Here is a 24,017-nt window from a genome sequence, read left to right as displayed (position 1 = left end):
ATGGATGGGAAGGGAATGGAGGGTTATGGTCTGAGCGCAGGTATATGGGACTAGGGGAGATTATGTGTTCAGCACGGACTAGAAGGGTCGAGATGGCCTGTTTCCGTGCTGTAATTGTTATATGGTTATATGGTTATATGGTTTCTCAACCGAGGTATTAAATACATTATCTCTAGACTTCTACACACTACAGGGCTGTGGAGGCTAGAATGTTGTACGCATTTAAATACGAATTAGCAAAATATATGGAAAGATCAGGGAATCAAAGCTGTGGTGCAGGAGATGTGACCTGGACCAGGTTGACCACCATCATGTGGAATGGTGGGGCAGGTTTGAGGGGCTGAGTGGCCTTCTCCTGCCCCTAATTCCTCTTGTCCTTATACAAAGTTATACATTTAGGCCTTTTGTAAATTTGTAGAAAGAAAAAGTGAGTGATTGATCGAAGAATAGAATGCCTTTTATTGTCATTCAAACAGACAAGGTTTGAACGAAATTTCATTCCTACAGTCATGACATTCCAAATTTAAAAAAAAAACAAGACACACACTTAACACAATTTACACAAACACCCATCATAGTGAGTCTCCAACACCTCCTCACTGTGATGGAAGGCAAAAGTCTTCTCTCTTCTCTTTGTTCTTCTCCCGCGGTCCAGCAGTCCAACTGCAGCGTTGAGGTGACTGGGGCTCACGATGTTAAAGCCCCCGGCGGGCGATGGTAAATCCCGCGGCCGTTTAAGCCGATGAAGGGCGTCACGGTGGCTCAGCGGCAAAGTTGCTGCATTACAGCACCAGAGATCCAGGTTCGATCCTGATTACAGGGGCTTGTCTTCACGGATCCATATTCCTCCCTTCCCTGCACATCCATCTGCCCATCCAAAAGCTTCTTAAATGCCACTATCATTTCTGCCTGCACCACCACCCCTGGCCGCACATTCCAGGCACCAACCACCCTCTAAATGGAAAAAAAAACTTGCCCTGCTCATCTTGTTTAACTTTGCCTCTCTCAACTTCAAACTCTGCCCTCTAGTATTTAACATTTCTATTCTGGGAGAAAGGTTCGGACTATCTGCCCTAACTACACCCCTCATAATGTTGTATACTTCTATCAGGTCTCCCCTCAACTTGTTCCCGAGAAAACAATCCACGTATGTCCAATCTCTCCTTGGAGCTAATACCTTCCAAATCCTTAGATTAGTTTGGTATCATGGTTGGCACGGACACAGTGGGCTGAAGGGCCTGTTCCTGTGCTCTACTCTTCTATGTTCTAATCCAGGCAGGATTCTGGTAAACATTGGTTCAATATTTTCTCTCGCAGCTCAGGTCAAAGTAATATGAATTATTTTTTGTTTCTTGCAATAACTGAGAATTATAAGAAACCAATTCTGAATTGATTCCTGTTTTCGTGTGTTAATTAATTGCTTGAGCTCATAATATAAATGTGTAGGGAGGAACTACTGGCTTATACTGTATCCTGGAGTAACTCAACGGGTCAGGCGGCATCTTTGGAGAAAAGTAATAGATGACGTTTCAGCTCAAGACCCTTCTTCAGACTGACACGTGTCTGAAGAAGGGTTCCAACCCGAAATATCACCTATTCCTTTTCTCCAAAGATGCTGCCTCTGGATCTGGATGTAGTACGCTGAAAAGCTCTCGGTAGAGCATCTCTCAGCGCTATGATGATGGTGGACCTGCTAGTCGAGATGGAGATGATTTTGGAGTTGCATCTTTGTATGTGTTGATGTTTTGGAGATCTCTGATGCTGGCTGGTTGGGTATTCCAATCCCTTGCTGTCTCGAAGAAAAATGAATTAGTGAGTGCTAATGAAGCGCCGTGCGTAATGAAATAATTTCCAGGTTGGTCGCTTCTGGTTGACATGCCAATGGGTGTTTGAGTTCACTGGATGTGGTCCTCCATCTTTATATCAATAGTGGTATTCTTGATCTTGTGGACTGTTGTCAGTCTGATGAAGCTCTGCCACGTGTAGTTGTTAGATATGAACCTTGCTGCTCTGTTTTGCACCGCCTGGATCTTATTGATGTTCCCTTGAGTGAAAGGATCCCACATGGAGCAGCAATATGCAACATGTGGACATACAAGGCTTTTATATGTTTGGATCTTAACGTCTTTGGGTGCATTTTGCAGATTGCGACCTAGAAAGCCGATGACACTGCTGGCTTTGGCTGTTGCCCACTCCACATGCTTGTTCCATTTCATGTTTTCAGACAAAGCAACTCAAAGTAATTATGACTAGAAACTGCCTCCAACTGATGTCCGGAGCAGGCATGTGCCGTGACTAATTACTCAGGGTAGGCAGCTTTTAAAAAAATCTTAAACCGCGCATGCGCAGATTGTTCTCCTCTCCGTAAAAATAGAGAATAAAAATAAAGACCATAACAATTTAATTTGCTCAAGGCATCTAAGTCTCCTTTCTTCTGAATTACTGAACGGGTGGGGGGTGAAGGTTGATGGCAGGTGGAGAGATGTTGGGGAAAAACGGGAGCACAATGGGGCAAGTTGATCTTATAATTATTATAATAATAATAATAATAATAATAATATAATAAAAATATATTTTATTGTCATTGCACATAAGCGCAACAAGATTTGGTATGCAGCTTCCAACCGATGTCATAACATAAATAACTAATAAAATTTGGATTTAGATATCCCGAGAACATGGATTGTAAAAAGAACAGTAATTTGCAGAGTCAGTTCACCTCCCTTTCTTAAACAAAGCAGTGATGTTGTCTTGCCTCCAATCACGAGGTCGTTCACCTGTCTGAACGCTCTGGGAGAAGATGATTTGCAAAATGAGTGCCACTTGTTCAGCACACAATTGAAGTATTCTTGGAGAGAGGCCATCTGGACACGGGGCGTTGTTTGCATCAAGATTCTTAAGAAGTTTCATTATACCCTCTGTAGTGGTGGGCAGATCAGAAATCCTTGGTGCCTGTCTAGGTCCTGATGAGGTGATGTTAGTGATGTATTCTTTGGAGTTTACTAAGTGCCTCTGCTTTTTTCTTGTGGATGCTGACTAATTTGCCTCTAATTTGCCTCTAGGGCAGCAATTCCACTCGAATCACATCTTGTTTGCTTGATGAAAGACCAAAACTTCTTAGCATTGGTTTTAATGGAGTCAAAGACGGTGGTCGACAAGTGGAGTTGTTCAGCTTTGCGAGGTTCTTTCTGAACCTGTTTACGAAGTTGTTTATAGCGAGGCCACTGATGAGAAGAACTCTCAGGTTTGGCAGTATCGAAAGTTCTGTTCTTCTTCCTGATGAGCCGCGTTAAGGTCTTGTTCATCCAGGGTAGATTGTAGGGAGAGTGTTTGTATTTTGATGGAACATTAGACTCCTGGGCTGAGTTGATGACCTCTTTGAAACAGCACCAGTTTTCTTCAGCAGATCTGTTACTATGCGCAGCGAGGAAGGATTTGCAGAAGTTATCCATCTCCTTCTGGAGGACAGGAACATTAGCTTTGTGCCAAAGATAGATCCTACGCCGTTCGGTCTTCTGAACATTTGGTCGTAGGGAAGCATCGACAGTCATTCTGAGATGATCAGATATGCCAGCTTCAGTTACTACAGGAGGAAAACAGCCGGGGTTTGTCACCAGTAGCAAGTCAAGAATATTCCCTGCACAAAATGATCCGCTGAGTTACTCCAGCATTTTGAGTCTATCTTCCAAGAGATCTAGATCATTGGACCTTCGCAGCATTAAAGGAAGCCTTTCAAAACACTGAGCCCATGCAGTTCTTTGTAAAGCACTTCCATCAGTTCCATTCCCCTGCTTGTTCTCCCTAGCTCAACAAATTATTCTCCCTCGTGATTCTTTCTAATTCCCAGTTGAGAGCACTAATTGATTCTGCTTCCAAGACTCCTCCGGAATGAGAGTTGTCCACAGTCTCTGCATTAAAAAAAATCTTCACAGCCTCCTTGCGTCTTTTGCCCATCACTTTGAAACCCGATTCAGATTCAGATTCAATTTTAATTGTCATTGTTAGTGTACAGTACAGAGACAACGAAATGCATTTAGCATCTCCCTGGAAAAGCGACATAGCAAACGATTTGAATAAATAATAATAAGTGTCCAGGGGGGGGGGGGGGGGGGGGGGGTGATTGGCAGTCACCGAGGTACGTTGTTGAGTAGAGTGACAGCCGCCGGAAAGAAGCTGTTCCTCAACCTGCTGGTTCGGCAACGGAGAGACCTGTAGCGCCTCCCGGATGGTAGGAGGGTAAACAGTCCATGGTTGGGGTGAGAGCAGTCCTTGGCGATGCTGAGCGCCCTCCGCAGACAGCGCTTGCTTTGGACAGACTCAATGGAGGGGAGCGTGGAACCGGTGATGCGTTGGGCAATTTTCACCACCCTCTGCAATGCCTTCCGGTCGGAGACAGAGCAGTTGCCATACCATACTGTGATGCAGTTGGTAAGGATGCTCTCGATGGTGCAGCGGTAGAAGTTCACCAGGATCTGAGGAGACAGATGGACCTTCTTCAGTCTCCTCAGGAAGAAGAGACGCTGATGAGCCTTCTTGATCAGAGTAGAGGTATTGTGGGTCCAAGAGAGGTCATCGGAGATGTTGACTCCCAGGAACCTGAAGCTAGAAACATGTTCCACCTCCGTCCCGTTAATGTGGATGGGGGTGTGTGTGCCGCCTCTGGACTTCCTTAAGTCTACAATGAGCTCCTTGGTCTTCTTGGAGTTAAGGGCCAGGTTGTTGTCAGCGCACCATGCTGCTAAGTGCTGGACCTCCTCCCTGTAGGCCAGCTCATCGTTGTTGCTGATGAGGCCAATCACCGTTGTATCATCTGCATACTTGATGATGGTGTTAGTACCATGTACAGGTGTGCAGTCATAGGTGAAGAGGGAGTAGAGGAGGGGGCTCAGCACACAGCCCTGTGGAACGCCGGTGTTTAGGGTGAGGGTTGAAGAGGTGTGCTTGTCTAACCTCACAGACTGGGGTCTGTTGGTTAGAAAGTCCAGTATCCAGTTGCAGAGGGAGGGGTCGATGCCCAGGTTACCGAGTTTGGTGATCAGTTTTGATGGTATAATGGTGTTGAATGCTGAGCTGTAATCGATGAACAGCATTCTTACGTAAGTGTCTCTGTTGTCGAGGTGGGAGAGGGCGGAATGAAGTGCCGTTGAGATGGCATCCTCCGTACTCCTGTTCTTGCGGTAGGCAAACTGATAGGGATCCAGTGTGGGGGGTAGGCAGCTTTTGAGGTGTGCCAAGACCAGCCTCTCGAAGCACTTGGTGATGATGGGGGTAAGTGCAATGGGCGGAAGTCGTTGAGGCTTGCCGCAGTGGAGTGTTTTGGCACTGGCACAATGGAGGTGGTTTTAAGGCACGTGGGGACAACTGCTTGGGCAAGTGACAGGTTGAAGATGTCAAGTCAAGTCAAGTCAAGTTTATTTGTCACATACACATACGAGATGTGCAGTGAAATGAAAGTGGCAATGCTCGCGGAACAACAAAACATCCAAACAAATTATAAACACAATCATAACACACATATTATTTTACATAATAAATAATAGAAGGAAAAACGTTCTGTACAGTTAGTCCCTGGTGAGAAAGGCGTTTACAGTCCGAATTGCCTCTGGGAAGAAACTCCTTCTCAACCTCTCCGTTCTCACCGCATGGCAACGGAGGCGTTTGCCTGACCGTAGCGGCTGGAACAGTCCGTTGCAGGGGTGGAAGAGGTCTCTCATGATTTTGTTTGCTCTGGAGTTGCACCTCCTGTTGTATAGTTCCTGCAGGGGGGTGAGTGAAGTTCCCATAGTGCGTTCGGCCGAACGCACTACTCTCTGCAGAGCCTTCTTGTCCTTGGCAGAGCAATTCCCGAACCAGATGGTAATGTTCCCGGACAAGATGCTTTCCACCGCCGCTGCGTAGAAGCACTGGAGGATCCTCGGAGACACTCTGAATTTCCTCAATTGCCTGAGGTGGTAAAGGCGCTGCCTTGCCTTACTCACCAGTGCTGAGGCGTGTGATGACCATGTCATATCCTCAGAGATGTGGACTCCCAGATATTTAAAACAGTTCACCCTATCCACAGGATCCCCATTTATACTCAATGGAGTGTACGTCCTCGGATGATGTGCCCTCCTAAAGTCCATGATCAGCTCCTTCGTTTTTTTGATGTTCAAGAGGAGGCTGTTCTCCTGGCACCAGAGTGCTAGATCAGCCACCTCCTCCCGGTAGGCCTTCTCATCGTTGTCTGAGATCAGGCCCACCACCACAGTGTCATCAGCAAACTTAATTATTGAATTGGAGCTGAACCTAGCCACACAGTCATGTGTGTACAGGGAGTACAATAGGGGGCTGAGGACGCAACCCTGGGGCGATCCTGTGCTCAGGGTGAGGGACTTCGATGTATTCCCTCCCATCTTGACGTCCAGACGTCTGTCAGCTGCGCAGCACAGGCACTGAGCACGCGCCCGGGGATGCCGTCAGGGCCAGCAGCTTTACGTGCATTAGTCCTACTCAGTGCCACGTACACGTCGTAGGGGGTGACTGTGAGGGGTTGGTGATCGGCAGGTAGCACAGCCTTGATGGCTGTCTCTAGATTGTCCCTGTCGAAGCGGCCATAGAAGTGATTAAGCTCCTCAAGCAAGGAGGCGTCGCTGGATGTGGGGGTGATGTTAGAGGGTCTATAGTCCGTGATGGCCTGGATGCCTTGCCACATGCGTCGGGGGTCGGAGTTGTTGTTGAAGTGCTCCTCAATCCTGAGCTTATGGCAGTGCATGGCCTTCCTGATGCCCCTCTTCAGGTTAGCCCTGGATGAACTGTAGGCTCGAGCATCGCCTGACCTGAAAGCGGTGTCCCGTGCTTTCAGCAGTAGCCTGACCTCGCTGTTCATCCATGGCTTCTGATTCGGGTATATGGTCACCTGTTTGAGGGAGGTGACACTATTGATGGTGGAGTTTATAAAGTCCAGAACAGAGGATGTATAGGAATCAATGTCCGTGTGAGAGTCAAGGGTGGCCTGGGCTGCAAACGCCTTCCAGTCAGTGTTTCCAAAACACTGCTGAAGTGTGAAGTCCGCTTCCTCTGACCAGACTTTAACTGTCCTTACAGTTGGTTTAAACCCGTCTGATGAGTGGGGAGTACTTAGGGAGCAGGAACAATGAGACGTGATCAGACTGACCAAGGTGGGGGAGGGGGATGGCTTTGTAAGCTTCAGCCATGTTGGTGTAGACTTTGTCCAGTGTCTTGTCTACTCTAGTGGGGAAGGATACATGTTGGTGGAATTTGGGGAGTACAATCTTCAGGTTGGAGTGATTGAAGTCACCCGCAACAATGAAGGCTGCCTCGGGGTTGTGCGTCTGTTGTTTGCTAATGGCAGTATGCAGCTCGTTCATTGCAAGCTTGGCATTAGCATCAGGAGGGATATAGGCTGCAGTCACAACAGTGGAGGTGAACTCTCTGGGCAGATAGAACGGTCTGCATCTAACCAAGAGGAACTCAAGGTTAGCTGAGCAGTGACTCTCGATGATGGTGGAGTCCGTGCACCATGCTTTGTTTACATAAATGCACAGACCCCCCCCTCTGGTCTTACCAGAGTCTGATGTCCTGTCCGCTCGGAGTAAATGACGCCCCGATAGCTGGATGGCGCTGTCAGGAACATCAGTGTTGAGCCAAGTTTCAGTGAAGATCAGGATGTTGCAGTCCTTGATCCGGTTGTGGGAGGTGATTCTTAGCCGGAGTTCATCCATTTTGTTTGCCAGTGAGCGCACGTTGGCGAGGAAAAGGCTAGGAATCGCTGCCCTGTGTGGGGCTAGCTCTAACCTGGCCTTTAACCCACCTCTGCGTCCCCGGCGGTGTTTTCGTACGCGTCGCCGTCTGTTGGTGCTTCTGGTGGGCCGAGCTGGCTTGGTGCGCGCTGGTGTTCTGCCGCTCCGTTGCTCCGCATCTGCGTTACTCCGCAGGCGGTCTTCAGCCCCGCGGCTCTGCTGATGGTCTCCAGCCCCGGAGCTTACCTGGCGTTCTCCAGCCCAGCGGGTCGGGTGGTGTTCTCCAGCTCCACGGGTCAGGTGGCGTTCTCCAGCTCCGGGGTGTTCTCCAGCTCCGGGACTCGCCTGGCGGTCTCCAGCTCCGCGGGACGGTTGGGCTCCGGGGGTCGGGTGAGGACCGGGAGTCGGGTCAGGACCGGGGATCCGGTGAGGGTCGGGGATCCGGTGAGGGTCGGGGATCCGGTGAGGACCGGGAGTCGGGCGAGGACCGGGGATCCGGTGAGGACCGAGGGTCGGTTGGGCTCCGCGGGTCGGATGGCGGTCTCCAACCCCGCGACTCACCTGGCGGTCTCCAGTCGGGTGCTCTGTTGCTCTGATGAGCTCAGACGGAAGACGGAGATCGTCCAGAAAGTTGTTGCAGCCACAGGAACTGAAGTCCAGAAGTTCCTGTCAGCTGTACGAGATGGATACAAGACTGCTCCGAGTGAGCAGCCTTGAAGCAGGTAAGGGGATCGTCGCTACTTTTCCCATTCTAGGGAGACACAGGGCGTCGCGGTGTGCCCGCGCCACCGCCATTTTGTAATATGGGAATATGGGAAACCCCTTGAACCTCAAGTTATCTGGTTCAGAAACAGATGAGAAACAGATAATTTGCCTTTGATGAAGGGCGACACAGGTTTAGATATGGTACATAGAACCTATCATGATCTTGTACACTTCGCTCTGGTTTCAAATCCATATTCTTTGCTTCATGGAGGACAACCCAGCTTCTGCATATTAATCTTGCAGCTGAAGTCTCTCGTTCTTGGAGGTGTCAAAACTGCAAGTGCGAACATATATTTTAGATGAACACCAGTCCTGCCTGCCAAAATAGATATAACTGATCACATTGCAAGAAAAGACAGCAGGTTTTACAGTTGCGATAATGGATCAAGTTGTACAATATCTGCTTTTAAGGAGGAAGTGGGGAGATGTGACATAATTTTCAGTTTGTGTCGTATATAGATACTGAGGAGAAAGTAAACGCATGTGGTTTGTGGAAGTCATTCAGACCACTTTAGATGTGAACTTGGAGGAATTTACCCTAGTAATTGGATTTAAAAAAACACATACCCATTTTTATATGTAAACTAGACCAAGTGCAGACCCGTTGGGTCTGTTCCCCCAACATGCGGTTGTGTGGGGGGGGGGGGGGGGGGCGATGGGATGCAGCGTCACACACAAACTATCCCCCCCATCCGCCCCCCCCCCCCGCACTCACGCTAATTACCCCCTTGATATTATATTAATATTATTAATTTGCTCCTTTTACCCCATAACCACCCTATCTACTGACGCATAGCCCCCAACTTGGAGTCACATCTAGAGGGGGGGGGGGGGGGGGTGGTAGAGAGTGAGGGCAGAGAGAGAAGGGGCAGAGACAGAGAGAGAGACAGAGACACAGAGAGAGGGGCAAGAGGGATAGGGGGGTGGAGAGGAGGGTAAGAGGGAGGGTGGGTGAGGGGGGAAAGGTGGGGGAGGGGGGGAGGAGAGAGAGAGGGTGAGAGTGAGGGAGAGAGAGAGGGGGTGCTGAGAGGGGGGGGGTGAGGGAGGGTGGAGGAAGAGTGTAGGGGGTGTGGAGGGGAGGGGGTTTAGGGGAGGGAGGATGGGTGGGAGACGGAGAGAGAAAGGGAGAGAGGGTGTGTGCTGAGAGGGGGGGTGAGATGAGGGGAGGGGGAGGGAAGGGGGTAGGGGGTGTGTGGAGGGGAGGGGGGTTTAGGGGAGGGACGGTGGGGGAGGGGATGGATAGGAGGAAAAAGAGGGGGGAGAGGAGAGGGGGGGAGAGGAGAGAAGGGGGAGAGGAGGGGGGGGGGAGAGAAAGAGAGCGGGATAGGGAGAGAGAGAGAGGGGAGGGTGCCTTTTTAATTCAACCCAAACAACCATTTGCAGGCAGTGCTTTTTTTTACTTCAAACTAACTATAATTTCATTTTCAAACCAAATTAAGGGTACTCACAGTGCTGTAAACATTTGTTCAGTGTCATTCAGAGCTCAGAGTGACAGAGAGTAATTGACAGAGCTCCAGCTTGCAGAGACTGATTGAGGCACACCACTTCCTGGTTTTATAGTCCCTCTCCCCTGCCTCCAGCGGGGGCAGCAGAGAGAATGGGGAATTTTGTAAAAACATTAATATCTTTGTCATAATTCATTGACGGGAAAAATCCTCGGCACACATACGCCGGAGGGGGGCTCTGAGCGAGGTGGCCAAAAATGACGTCCGTAGGTGGCGGCGTTCTCTCGGAAATCGCAGCACAGATCGCCAAAACCGGTCAAGAACAGAGTTTTAGTAATATAGATAGATAGTGCATTAAACATGAGGTGTATGAAGGAACTGCAGGTTTACACCGAAGCTAGACACAAAATGCAGGAATAACTCAGCGGGACAGTCAGCATCCCTGGAGAGAAGGAATGGGTGACGTTTCGGGTCGAGACCCCTCTTCAGCATCTGAAGAAGGAGCTCGACCCGAAATGTCACCCATTCCTTCTCTCCAGGGATGCTGACTGTCCCGCTGAGTTCCACCAGCATTATACATGATGTTGGGCTTAGACAATAGGTGCAGGAGTAGGCCATTCGGCCCTTCGAGCCAGCACCGCCATTCAATGTGACCATGGCTGATCATCCCCAATCAGTACCCCGTTCCTGCCTTCTTCCCATATCCCCTGACTCTGCTATTTTTAAGAGCCCTATCTAGCTCTCTCTTGAAAGCATCCAGAGAACCGGCCTCCACCGCCCTTTGAGGCAGAGAATTATGGGCCTGTCCTAGTTAGGCGATTTTTTTTTTTTTTTTTTTTTTTTTTTTTTTTTTTTTTTTTTTTTTTTTTTTTTTTTTTTTTTTTTTTTTTTTACCTGTACAGGCGGCTAGTTTGTCACCACATGTTCGCCGGTGATCGCCTCAGTCTCCTCACTCACGCGAAAAGTCGTAGCATCTTTCTGGTCGCCACTAAATTTTTAACATGTTGAAAAAGTTTCGGCAACAGTGGGTTTGATGCCCCTGAGCGTAGCTTGTCTTCTCCTGATGTAGGTGCTGTCGTTGGTTGTGGCCGGTTTTTCGCCGACCTGCTGCGACTATGACAGTCGCCGGCAGTTGCCTAAACAATTGCCAAGTGGGACAGGCCCTTTAGTCATGTAGAATCATACAGCATGGAACCAGACTATTTGGCCCAAGTTGCTCTCACCAAAATGGTTTATGATTTGGCATTTTGTGTTGCATTTAGTGCACCAATATGTGGGGAATCCAGTTTCTAAGAAGCTATTCTTTGTGTTGATGTGTGCCAAACATTGGTAGAATTGTGATTAGTTGTAATTCGTTATAATATACAGCATGGAAACCTGCCTGTATAGGAAGGGAGCGAAGATTGACACAAAAGGATGGAGTAACTCAGCCCTTTGGCTCGCCGAGTTCACACCAACCCTCGATCACCTGTCCACATTAGTTCTGTATCATTCCCACTTTTCCATCCACTCCCTATGCACTAGGGGAAATTTGCAGTCCAATTAATCTACAAACCCAAGGATGTGGGAGGAAACCGGAACATCGGGAGTAAACCCCACACGGTCATCGGGACAACGGGCAAATTTGACACGGACAGTGCCCGAGGTCAGGATCGAACCTGCGTCTCTGGCGCTGTGAGGCAGCAACTCTACCACCTGTGCCGCTGTGCCACCCCCCCGATAGATCGGCGTGAATTTGTCCTTCAAAGTATGGTCAGTAGAACTGTTCTTGTTTCTTTGTAGGAAGCCATGACTCGATGAGTTACTGCTTAGACTTGAGTTCTCCTGTCAAACCTTCAGAGAAGATTTTAAAGTATCTGGATCATATCCTGCCCTGCATCACGCGTCCGGAGATACACAAATGGTGTAAGACCCAGGTAAGCTCTGCCTTTTGAAGCCCACCTTGCATGGCATTTGGAGTATTAAGAACTCCAATCTCGGCTGTGCCATGGTTAGGCAGAGGATGGGCATGGTCCTACAAAATCTTGTATTCAATAGTTCAACAGTGCTTTATTTGTCACCTATGCAACAACTCAGCAAAAATATTTTTGCATATATTACACATGCAGATGCAGCCGTCTTTGGCGCCATTAATCAAAGTCTGGTCGGCCCGCACACTAGATGTCCCTCTCCCTTTACAAGGATGTTGCCAGGACTAGAGGGTCTGAGCTATAGGAGAGGTTGAGTTGGATGGGTCTCTATTCCTTGGAGCGCTGCAGGATGAGGGATGATCTTATAGAGGTGTATAAAATCATGAGAGGAATAGATCGGGTGGATGCACAGAGTCTCTTGCCTGGAGTAGAGGAATCGAGGACTAGAGGATATAGGTTCAAGGTGAAGGGGAAAAGATTTAATTTCTAATCTGTGGGGTAACTATTTTACACAAAGGGTGGTGGGTGTATGGAACAATCTGCCAGAGGAGGTAGTTGAGGCTGGAACTATCCCAACGTTTAGGAAACAGTTAGACATGTACATGGATAGGACTGGTTTGGAGGGATATGGACCAAACGCAGGCAGGTGGGACCACTGTAGCTGGGACATGTCGGCCGGTGTGGGCAAGTTGGGCAGAGGGCCTGTTTCCACACTGTGTCACTCTATGACTCCTCTCCTTGCCCGGCTTTGTGTCCTGGGGGCGACTCCTGTGGTAATGCCTCCTGGCCTTGAAGGAACCGGAGGTGTTACCCCGGATCACTCTTTTACACCCACGTCTCCAGCTCACTCCCCGTTGCACCATCGGACGAGTCTTCGGGCGGGTTCCCGGTCCCACCGAAACATAGAAACATAGAAATTAGGTGCAGGAGTAGGCCATTCGGCCCTTCAAGCCTGCACCGCCATTCAATATGATCATGGCTGATCATCCAACTCAGTATCCCGTACCTGCCTTCTCTCCATACCCCCTGATCCCCTTAGCCACAAGGGCCACATCTAACTCCCTCTTAAATATAGCCAATGAACTGGCCTCAACTACCCACTGTGGCAGAGAGTTCCAGAGATTCACCACTCTCTGTGTGAAAAAAGTTCTCCTCATCTCGGTTTTAAAAGATTTCCCCCTTATCCTTAAGCTGTGACCCCTTGTCCTGGACTTCCCCAACATCGGGAACAATCTTCCTGCATCTAGCCTGTCCAACCCCCTTAAGAATTTTGTAAGTTTCTATAAGATCCCCTCTCAATCTTCTAAATTCTAGAGAGTATAAACCAAGTCTATCCAGTCTTTCTTCATAAGACAGTCCTGACATCCCAGGAATCAGTCTGGTGAACCTTCTCTGCACTCCCTCTATGGCAACCACCGACCAACGAGTCTTCAGCACTCTGAGTGAGATGTAGAATGTTTTATGTATCCTGCCTGCAAGATGTGTGCGAACCGTTCGTATATAGAATTAAAAACAATATTTTCATAACATTTTCCTTTACAATGTGTGAGTGCACTTTCTGGGCCAATAAAGTGGAGTCACTGTGGCAAAGTGAGGACTTTACTTTTAAGTTGCACAGTAGGGGGAAGATTAAAACTAGAATCATTTCTAATACTGTAGGAATCTGGCGTAACTCAGCAGCTGGAGGAGGGAGTTCGCTTCTTTGATCTAAGGATTGCTCATAAACCAAATGATGCAACGGAACATTTGTACTTTATTCATGGGGTCTACACAACCGTAACTGTTCAGGTAAGCCTGAACTATCATCAACAAATATAAATTCATAATGTATATTACTTTACTCAGAGAGTGGTGGCTGTGTGGAATGAGCTTCCAGTGAAGGTGGTGGAGGCAGGTTCGTTTTTATAATTTAAAAATAAATTGGATAGTTATATGGATGGGAAGGGAATGGAGGGTTATGGTCTGAGGGCAGGTGTATGGGACTAGGGGAGAATACGTGTTCGGCACGGACTAGAAGGGTCGAGATGGCCTGTTTCCGTGCTGTAATTGTTATATGGTTATATTACTGTATAAATGCTCCATATTTATGATAAAGCATTCTGGAATAATAATATCAATATTTGCAGTGGAAAACTTAACTATTAAAATTAAATTATTTTGAGAAGGGCTGGAGGTTTGTTTAAGGCTGTAATGTGAAATGGTTAGTATCGGATTGGTTGCAATGGAATTGTATACAAGGCTATATAGCCTGTCCTGCTGAGTTACTCCAGCATTTTGTGTCTGTCTTGTATACGAGACATTATGAGTGTAATGGGCATGCAATCCAATACCACTCATTTTATGCTCTGCCATGTGAAGTTATTTTGTAGAAAGTAGCATGCACTGCAATAAGGGTTTCAGCCCGAAACGTTGCCTATTTCCTTCGCTCCATAGATGCTGCTGCACCCGCTGAGTTTCTCCAGCATTTTTGTGTACCTTCGATTTTCCAGCATCTGCAGTTCCTTCTTAGAAACATAGAAACATAGAAAATAGTTGCAGGAGTAGGCCATTCGGCACTTCGAGCCTGCACCGCCATTCAATATGATCATGGCTGATCATCCAACTCAGTATCCTGTTCCTGCCTTCTCTCCATACCCCCTGACCCCTTTAGCCACAAGGGCCACATCTAACTCCCTCTTAAATATAGCCAATGAACTGGCCTCAACTACCTTCTGCGGCAGAGAATTCCAGAGTTTCACCACTCTCTGTGTGAAAAAGGTTTTCCTCATCTCGGTCCTAAAAGATTTCCCCCTTATGCTTAAACTATGACCCCTTAAATGGTCTGCAATAAGTTAGGTTCTTTAAAACCTCCTCTCCTTTCTCCCCCAAGAACCCTCCATCCCCTTAAATCTGTCCGACCCTGCCACCGGTTTCTCCTCCCCCCCCCCCCCCCCCCCACCCCACCCCCCGTCCCCCCACACTTCCACGTATACCATTTACAATGGATATATAATTCACAACTTTTCTATCCCCAAGATTAACAATTTGTAACTCTGTTTATCCCTTTGGGTTGCCACCTCTCTTCATCTCTGGCCTATTTCCCAACAATCTGCTGATCAGACAACCCCCTGGCCTGTGTTCGCCTATTACAGGTCGTGCCTTGTTCTGCCCCCTCCTCTCTCGGTTTCTTTCCTGCACCCAGAACCATTGATCTGAAGATGGCCCTGACCCGACATGTTGCCGATTCATGTTCTGCCTGAATGCTGCCTGGCCCGTTGAGTTGCCCCAGCGTTTTGTGTCTGTATCTTCATTATATTTTAAAGGATGCTTTTAAGGAGTTTGGCGAGTGGTTGGGATCCCATCCCAAGGAAGTGGTCATATTGGCCTGCAGATTTGTGGAAGGGATGGCTGAACATCTGCATCGCCAGTTAATTCAGAAAATAACAACCACATTTGGGGCCAAGCTTTGCCCGAAAACCTCCATTGTAAGTAATGCTCTTGGAGTGATGAGTGATTGGAGTATTTGAGCGAGTTAGAATCAATTAATTAATTAATTATAAAAGCCATGAATTCCAAGGAGGGGAACCAAGAAACGGCAAGAGAGGGGAAAGATTTAGTAGGAACCTGGGGGGCAACTTTTTTCATACACAGGGTGGTGGGTATAGAAACATAGAAAATAGGTGCAGGAGGAGGCCATTTGGCCCTTCGAGCCTGCACCGCCATTCATTGTGATCATGGCTGATCATCCACAACCAGTAACCCGTGCCTGCCTTTGCCCCCGTATCCCTTGACTCCACTAGCCCCTAGAGCTCTATCTAACTCTCTTTTAAATCCATCCAGTGAATTGGCCTCCACTGCTTTTTGTGGCAGAGAATTTCACTACTCTCTGTGTGCAAAAGGTTTTTTCGCACCTCAGTCTGAAATGGCCTCCCCTTTATTCTTAGACTGGTTCTGGACTCTCCCATCATTGGGAATATTTTTCCTGCATCTAGCTTGTCCAGTCCTTTTATAATTTTATAAGTTGCTATAAGATACCCTCTCATCCTTCTAAATTCCAGTCGATTACAAGCTCACCCTCTCCAATCTTTCCTCAGATGACAGTCCCGCCATCCCGGGGTTTATGGAGCGAGTTGTAAGAGGAGCTAGTTGAGGCAGGTACAATGGCAACATTACCTGACAGGTACATGGGGCTAGGAAAGGTTTAGAGCTATATGGGTCAAACGTGGGCTGATGGGACAAGCGTAGATGGGCATCTTGGTCAGCATGGGCAAGTTGGACCCAACGTTTACGTGCTGTATGTCTCTGTGTAGGGGAAAGGGAAAGGTGTTCTGTCACTTGAGACGGGTAAACTCTACTTCACATCTCTACACATTGTGGATCATCAAATGTAGAAGAGGAACAGGTCCTTCGGCCCATCATGTCTGCGCTGAACACACGATGCCCAATTAAACTAATGTCCTCTGCCTGCTCGTGATCCATATCGCTTCATTCCTTGCATCATGTCGTGATGTTTAGTTTAGAGATACAGCGTGGAAACAGGCCCGCCGTGTGCATCGACTAATAGCCCTGTCCCACGGTACGAGTTCATTCCAAGAGCTCTCCCGAGTTTTAAAAAAAAAGTCAAATTCGTGGTAAGCACGGAGAATGACGTAGCGGGTACGTCGGAGCACGGGGACGTCTCTTAGCGGCTCGTAACACTAACGGCAGGTAGTCGGGAAGGCTCGCTAACGGCAGGTAAGCACGGGTAGACTCGTGAAGATTTTTCAACATGTTGATAAATGTCCATGAGAGCCCCGAGTACCGACGAGCGGCCATTACCGTAAATCTCAGAGTTCGAATCAGGGCAAACTCGGGAGAGCTCTTGGAATGAACTCGTACCGTGGGACAGGGCCACAACGATCCCTGCACACTAACACTATCCTACACATGGGACAATTTACATTTACACCAAGCCAATTAACCTACAAACCTGCACGTCTTTGGAGTGTGGGAGGAAACCAAAGTTCTCGGTGGAAACCCACGCAGGACACGGGGAGAACGTACAAACTCCGTACAGACCCCACAGCATCCGTAGCCAGGATCGAACCCGGGTCTCTGGCGCTGTAAGGCAATAACTTTACTGCTGCGCCACCGTTCCACCCAGAGCAGGGAGGTTCTACTGCAGTTGTACAGGGTCTTGGTGAGACCACACCTGGAGTATTGTGTACAGTTTTGATCTCCTAATCTGAGGAAAGACATTCTTGCCATAGAGGGAGTACAGAGATGGTTCACCAGACTGATTCCTGGGATGGCAGGACTTTCATATGAAGAAAGACTGGATAGACTCGGCTTGTACAAGCTAGAATTTAGAAGATTGAGGGGGGATCTTATAGAAACTTACAAAATTCTTAAGGGGTTGGACAGGCTAGATGCAGGGAAGATTGTTCCCGATGTTGGGGAAGTCCAGAACTAGGGGGTCACAGTATAAGGATAAGAGATGAGAAAATCATTTTTTATACAGAGAGTGGTGAATCTGTGGAATTCTCTGCCACAGAAGGGAGTTGAGGCCAGTTCATTGGCTATGTTTAAGAGGGAGTTAGATGTGGCCCTTGTGGCTAAAGGGATCAGGGGATATGGAGAGAAGGCAGGGATGGGGTACTGAGTTGGATGATCAGCCATGATCACATCGAATGACGGTGCAGGCTCGAAGGGCCGAATGGCCTACTCCTGCACCTATTTTCTATGTTTCTATGTTTAATTCAATGTTGAATTCATGGATAACTTTCTGCCATCCTCCTTTGCTTTGCAGGAACAAGTAACATTAAGGAAACTGTGGAAGTTGGGTTGTCAAGTCATCATATCCTACGATTGCTTTATTGCAAAAGATTATCCCGAACTTTGGCCTGGAATCCCGTATTGGTGGGCAGATACATACCATGCTAAGTCGCTCGTTCACTATCTGGAAACCCAGAAACAGGTTGGACGACCAGGTACTGAGAGCATGAGCCTTTTACTATTGAAAAGCATGGCAGTCTGGTGGGCCACGATGGGCTATGGCCAAGGAATAGGTTTCGGAAGATAGACACAAAATACTGGAGTAACTCAGCAGGACAGGCAGCATCTCTGGGGAGAAGGAATGGGTGACGTTTTGGGTCGAGACCCTTCTTCAGACTGAGTCAAGAGAGAGGGAGAAATAGAGATATGGAAGGGTAAGGTGTGAAAACACAGAGGGACAGCATCCTCCTGCACCTATTTTCTATGTTTCTAATATTTAATCAGGACAGATGGAGAACTAGGATGGGGGAGGGACGGGAATAAAAAGAGAGGGAAAGCAAGGTTTACTTAAAGTTATTATTACATTATTATTCACATCACATAAACATTATTATTCACACCGCTGGTTTGTAAGCTGCCCAAGCGAAATATGAGTTGCTGTTCCTCCAATTTGCTTTGGGCCTCACTCTGACAGTGGAGGAGGCCCAGGACAGAAAGGTCGGGGTTGGAATGGGAGGGGGAGTTAAATTATTTCGCAACTGGGGGATCGGATAGTTCTAGACGAACTGAGTGGGGAACACATGCAGGAGGTTTGGTGCGGCACTATCTCCCTTATGGATGGGTATGGAGAAACTGGAAGGCAGCGACCAGCATTGATTGCTGCAACATTCCAAAAGGCACTGTCTAGATTCTCATCTGCACGTAACTGGAAATGGCAGATGTGCTGGCTGAGATATTTTACTCTTGAGGCAACTCCATAGTGGGTGATTAGTTGCAGGGGGTGAGAGAAGTACAATGCACCATGCCCACTAAACCCCAAAAACCAATTCTTGCCAAAGGTTACGGGGAGAATGCAGGAGACTGGGGTTGAGGTGGGACAGATAGGTTGGTTAAGATGGAATGGGGGAGCAGATTCAATGGCCCAAATGGCCTAATGCTGCTACTACATTTAATGGACTAGGAAAGAGCAGGAGAGACTGCTTTTCCAGCCTCACATCCCAACTAGTTTAAGCCACAGTTTAAGACTAAGGGATAAGCCATTTAGAAAGGAGACGAGGAAACACTTTTTCCTCACAGAGTTTTGAGTCTGTGGAATTCTCTGCCTCAGAGGGCGGTGGAGGCCGGTTCTCTGGATACTTTCAAGACAGAGCTAGATAGGGCTCTTAAAAATAGCAGGGGGATATGGGGAGAAGGCAGGAACGGGGTATTGATTGGGGATGATCAGCCATGATCACATTGAATGGCGGTGCTGGCTCGAAGGGGCTCCTGCACCTATTGTCTATTGACCAAAAGTCTGCCATTTCTCTGAAAACCAAAGAGATTAACTCAGTAGGTCAGGCAGCATTTGTGTAAAGTGCAACAAAGGTTTTAGAGTTTCAAGTCCGTCGTTTGGTCAGAACCTGGTAATGAGGCAATGCTTGGAGTGAATGACAATCTCAAAGAGTTTGTAATGTGTTGGTGTGAAGTGTATAATTCTGCTATTTTGACAAAACCCAGAAGAATGGGGTTGGGGTGTGGGGTGGGGGGTGAATGATAGATCAGCCACGATGGAATGGAGGATAGACATGATGGGCCATATGGCTCCTCTGCTCCTATGACAAGTAATCTATATTATATATACTTTTATGTTTATTTTGGTAAATGGTTATACTAAGTGATACGAGTAGAATTTGGATATTCGGCCCATCAAGTCTACACCACCATTCAATCATGGCTGATCTATCTCTCCCTCCTAACCCCATTCTCCTGCCTTCTACCCATAACCTCTGAAACCTGTACTAATCAAGAATCTATCTATCTCTGCATTAAATATATCCACTGATTTACCTCCACAGCCTTCTGTGGCAAAGAATTCCACAGATTCAGCTAGATTCCACAGATGAGCCAGATAGGGCGCTTAAAGGTAGCGGAGTCGGGGGATATGGGGAGAAGGCAGGAACGGGGTACTGATTGGGGATGATCAGCCATGATCACATTGAATGGCAGTGCTGGCTCGAAGGGGCGAATGGCCTACTCCTGCACCTATTGTCTATTGTCTATTTACCACCCCCTGACTAAAGAAATCCCTCATCATCTTGTTCCTAAAAGAACGTCCTTTAATTCTGCGGCTCTGAGCTCTAGTCCTAGAATCTCCCACTAGTGGAAACATCCTCTCCACATCCACTCTATCCAATACTGAGCTATACAGAACAGCACCAACTTGGTTTGATCTCCTCCATGTGCAACACATTGGTGGCACGGTGGCTCAGCGGTAGAGTTGCTGCCTTACAGAGAATGCCTCACTGGAGACCTGGGTTCGATCCGGTCTACGGGTGCTGTCTGTACGGAGTTTGTACATTCTCCCCGTGACCTGCGTGGGTTTTCTCTGAGATCTTCGGTTTCCTCCCACACTCCAAAGACGTGCAGGTTTGTAGGTTAATTGGCTTGGTAAATGTAAAAATTGTCCCCAGTGTGTTGTGTGTGTGTGTGTAGGATAGTGTTAATGTTAGTGCGATCGTTGGTCGGCGCGGACCCGGTGGGCCGAAGGGCCTGTTTCCGAGCTGTATCTCTAAACTCAACTTTGCCCTGGACTAATGTGGTCAGGCCAAATATTACTGAGCATAGACAACTCTTCCATAAAACAAACCCACCACAGGGGGGCAGCACCAAGGGTCCCACTGTACGAGGTAATTCAAGAGTTCTCCCGAGTTTCCCCTGATTCGAACTCAGAGAATTACGGTCATAGCCGTTCGTAGGTACTCGGGGCTCTCGTGGACATTTTCCACGGTGCTGAAAAAAAAACACGAGCTTACCGCGTTTCCCGAGTACCTGCCGTTAGCGTTACGAGCCGCTAAGAAACGTCCCGAGCTCCGACGTACCCTCTACGTACATTCCACGTACTTACCACAAGTTTGATTTATTTTTTAAAACTCGGGAGAGCTCTTGGGTAAACTCGTATAGTGGGACAGGCGGCACTTAATTCAATGTGGAAACGGGCCCTTTGGCCCAACATTATCTAAATGGTGGCCGATTGGGAAAGGGGGAGATGCAGCGAGACCTGGTTGTCATGGTACACCAGTCATTGAAGGTAGGCATGCAGGTGCAGCAGGCAGTAAAGAAAGCAAATGGTATGTTGGCTTTCATAGCAAGAGGGTTTGAGTATAGGAGCAGGGAGGTTCTACTGCAGTTTGTACAGGGTCTTGGTGAGACCACACCTGGAGTATTGCGTACAGTTTTGGTCTCCAAATCTGAGGAAGGACATTATTGCCATAGAGGGAGTGCAGAGAAGGTTCACCAGACTGATTCCTGGGATGTCAGGACTGTCTTATGAAGAAAGACTGGATAGACTTGTTTATACTCTCTAGAATTTAGGAGATTGAGAGGGGATCTTATAGAAACTTACAAAATTCATAAGGGGTTGGACAGGTTAGATGCAGGAAGATTGTTTCCGATGTTGGGGAAGTCCAGGTCAAGTGGTCACAGCTTAAGGATAAGGGGGAAATCCTTTAAAACCGAGATGAGGAGAACTTTTTTCACACAGAGAGTGGTGAATCTCTGGAACTCTCTGCCACAGAGGGTAGTTGAGGCCAGTTCATTGGCTATTTTTAAGAGGGAGTTAGATGTGGCCCTTGTGGCTAAGGGGATCAGAGGGTATGGAGAGAAGGCAGGTACAGGATACTGAGTTGGATGATCAGCCATGATCATATTGAATGGCAGTGCAGGCTCGAAGGGCCGAATGGCCTACTCCTGCACCTAATTTCTATGTTTCTAACTGACTAAGATTTCTATCTGTGCTGGTCCTGTTTGCCTGTATTTGGCTTGTATCCCACTAAACCTTTCCTATCCATGTACCAGCCTAAATGTCTTTGAAACAATCATACCTGCCTCCACAGGTTCCTGTGGCAGATCATTCCATATGCCCACATTGTGGTACTTTGTTGCTTATGTTCATTCCATTGCCTTTAACCCATTCCATGGAGTTTCATGACACTTTCAGGAGTACATGACGTGTTTAGCTTTACCAGCAGAGGATGATTTTTTTAGGCAGTAATCTCACATAATTATCTTTTTTTAACCTGTTATTTTTTTATTTTTCCCCATTTAGATGGCTTCTTTGTTGCTGGCATGAACCTTACCGAAGATTGGTGGTACATTGCAACTCACCTTAACAGTTCTTTGAAGAAACTAACCTTTCCTAATTATCCATATTTGTGTGACTGGATTAAGAAGCAATGTGTGGGGCCAGGAAAGCCCTGTTTTAATATCATTGCAGGGGATTTTATCGGAGCTGGCTACCTGGTTCCTGTTGTACTTGATCTCAATAGAAAACTGATTTAAAATGAAATGATGTATTTATATATTTTTTTAAAAATCGCAATTCGAGGTTGCTGTCCCATTTTGTCTGCTCCACTGTGGAATCTCCTCAAGGTATGCCTACTTAGAAGAAGTTCTCCTCCTCTCTCCGACAAGTGTTCTACAACATCCTCTCTCGTTGCTCCACCTCTGTGATTCCTCCTGCTCTCCGACTACCACCGCGTTTTAACACAGACTTGCTAACCTTTTTGCACACCTTTCATTCATTTGTTCCATATCAAAATCAAAATCTCTCGTTTCCCTTTCCCTCGACTCTCAGTCTGAAGAAGGGTCTCGACCTGAAACATTACCTATTACTTTTCTCCAGAGATGCTGTCTGACTCGCTGGGTTACTCCAGCTTTTCGTGTCTTATCCAAGATTCATCTTTGGCTTGGTTTAAATGTAGCGTTGTCACCCTCAAGTCTACAGTTCATGGGTTTAAACTCCCATTTTGAGACCTGTTGATAATCCGGTACCGAATGAGTGTTAGACACAAAGTGCTGGAGCAGCTCAGTAAAAGATGGGTAATGTTTCGGGTCGGGAAACATCTTCATATTTGCCATAGAGGGAGTGCAGAGAAGGTTCACCAGACTGATTCCTGGGATGTCAGGACTGTCTTATGAAGAAAGACTGGATAGACTTGGTTTATACTCTCTAGAATTTAGGAGATTGAGAGGGGATCTTATAGAAGCTTACAAAATTCTTAAGGGGTTGGACAGGCTAGATGCAGGAAGATTGTTCCCGATGTTGGGGAAGTCCAGGACAAGGGGTCACAGCTTAAGGATAAGGGGGAATCCTTTAAAACCGAGATGAGGAGAACTTTTTTCACACAGAGAGTGGTGAATCTCTGGAACTCCTCTGCCACAGAGGGTAGTTGAGGCCAGTTCATTGGCTATATTTAAGAGGGAGTTAGGTGTGGCCCTTGTGGCCAAGGGGATCAGAGGGTATGGAGAGAAGGCAGGTACGGGATACTGAGTTGGATGATCAGCCATGATCATATTAAATGGCGGTGCAGGCTCGAAGGGCCGAATGGCCTACTCGTGCACCTAATTTCTATGTTTCAGATGTTCAAAATCAGACGGCATAGAAAGAGATTATTTGGCCCAACTTGTCTCCATTAGGTCAAATAGTCTATCCATGCACATCTAAATGTATTTTAAACATAATCGTACCCACCTCCACATGTTCCTGTGGTAGTTCGTTCCATATTGTTTTACTTCCATTGAACTTAACAGAGTGTAGCATGCTTTCATGTGTACGTTACCACCAGGATAATGGACCATTTGAAAGAAACATGCTCCCTTGTTCTTTTCCTGGATTGCAATAAATTACCATCTCCTCATGCAGATTAAGCGAGCATTGATTTGCTTGCTGCCCTTTCACCTCACTGTGCAAACGTTGGAGGGAGATTTTTGGACGAGGTTTAAAACTAAAACTCCCCCTCATGTCCCACTGGTGAAAATGTAACAAGGTGGGTATTGCTGAAATTGGTTGTATTATTTTCACCAATAGTTGTCCTAATTTAATGAAACAATGGCACAGTTCCACTATATTATACGGGTGGGATATTGCCACAGCTGGCAGCACAGCTGCCTCACAGCACCAGGGACCCAGGTTTGATCCTGACCTCAGGTGCTGTTTGTGTGGAGTTTGCATGTTTTCTCTGTGACTGCATGGGTTTCCTCCAAACTCTCCAGTTTCCTCCACGTCCCAAAGACGTGTGGGTTTGTAGGTTAATGGGCCTGTAAACTTTCCCCCAATATGTAGAGAGTGGCCGAGAAAGTGGAATAACATAGAACTAGTATGAGCGGTTGATCGATGGTTAGGGTGAACTTGATGGGCTGAAAGGCCTGAATGCGTGCTATATATCTTT

At 47.4% G+C, this 24,017-nt stretch overlaps 1 protein-coding gene across 3 annotated transcripts in view; it reads left to right on the top strand.

Moving 5' to 3' along the window:
• LOC129697828 (PI-PLC X domain-containing protein 1-like) overlaps positions 1–22,167 on the top strand; it is a 30,634-nt gene extending 8,467 nt beyond the window's left edge. For all 3 annotated transcript variants that reach the window (XM_055636475.1, XM_055636473.1, XM_055636474.1), the window contains 5 exons: positions 11,732–11,865; positions 13,519–13,647; positions 15,162–15,323; positions 17,627–17,807; positions 21,896–22,167. In XM_055636475.1, the coding sequence (XP_055492450.1) occupies positions 11,746–11,865; positions 13,519–13,647; positions 15,162–15,323; positions 17,627–17,807; positions 21,896–22,128 (825 nt within the window). In that variant the 5' untranslated portion in view covers positions 11,732–11,745 and the 3' untranslated portion in view covers positions 22,129–22,167. The remainder of the gene's footprint in view (positions 1–11,731; positions 11,866–13,518; positions 13,648–15,161; positions 15,324–17,626; positions 17,808–21,895) is intronic.
• The last annotated feature ends 1,850 nt before the right edge of the window (positions 22,168–24,017 follow it).

Source organism: Leucoraja erinacea, chromosome 6 (genome assembly GCF_028641065.1).
Source record: "Leucoraja erinacea ecotype New England chromosome 6, Leri_hhj_1, whole genome shotgun sequence".
In the NCBI taxonomy this organism is placed as follows: domain Eukaryota; kingdom Metazoa; phylum Chordata; class Chondrichthyes; order Rajiformes; family Rajidae; genus Leucoraja; species Leucoraja erinaceus.
This window is presented reverse-complemented; position numbering and strand designations above follow the sequence as displayed.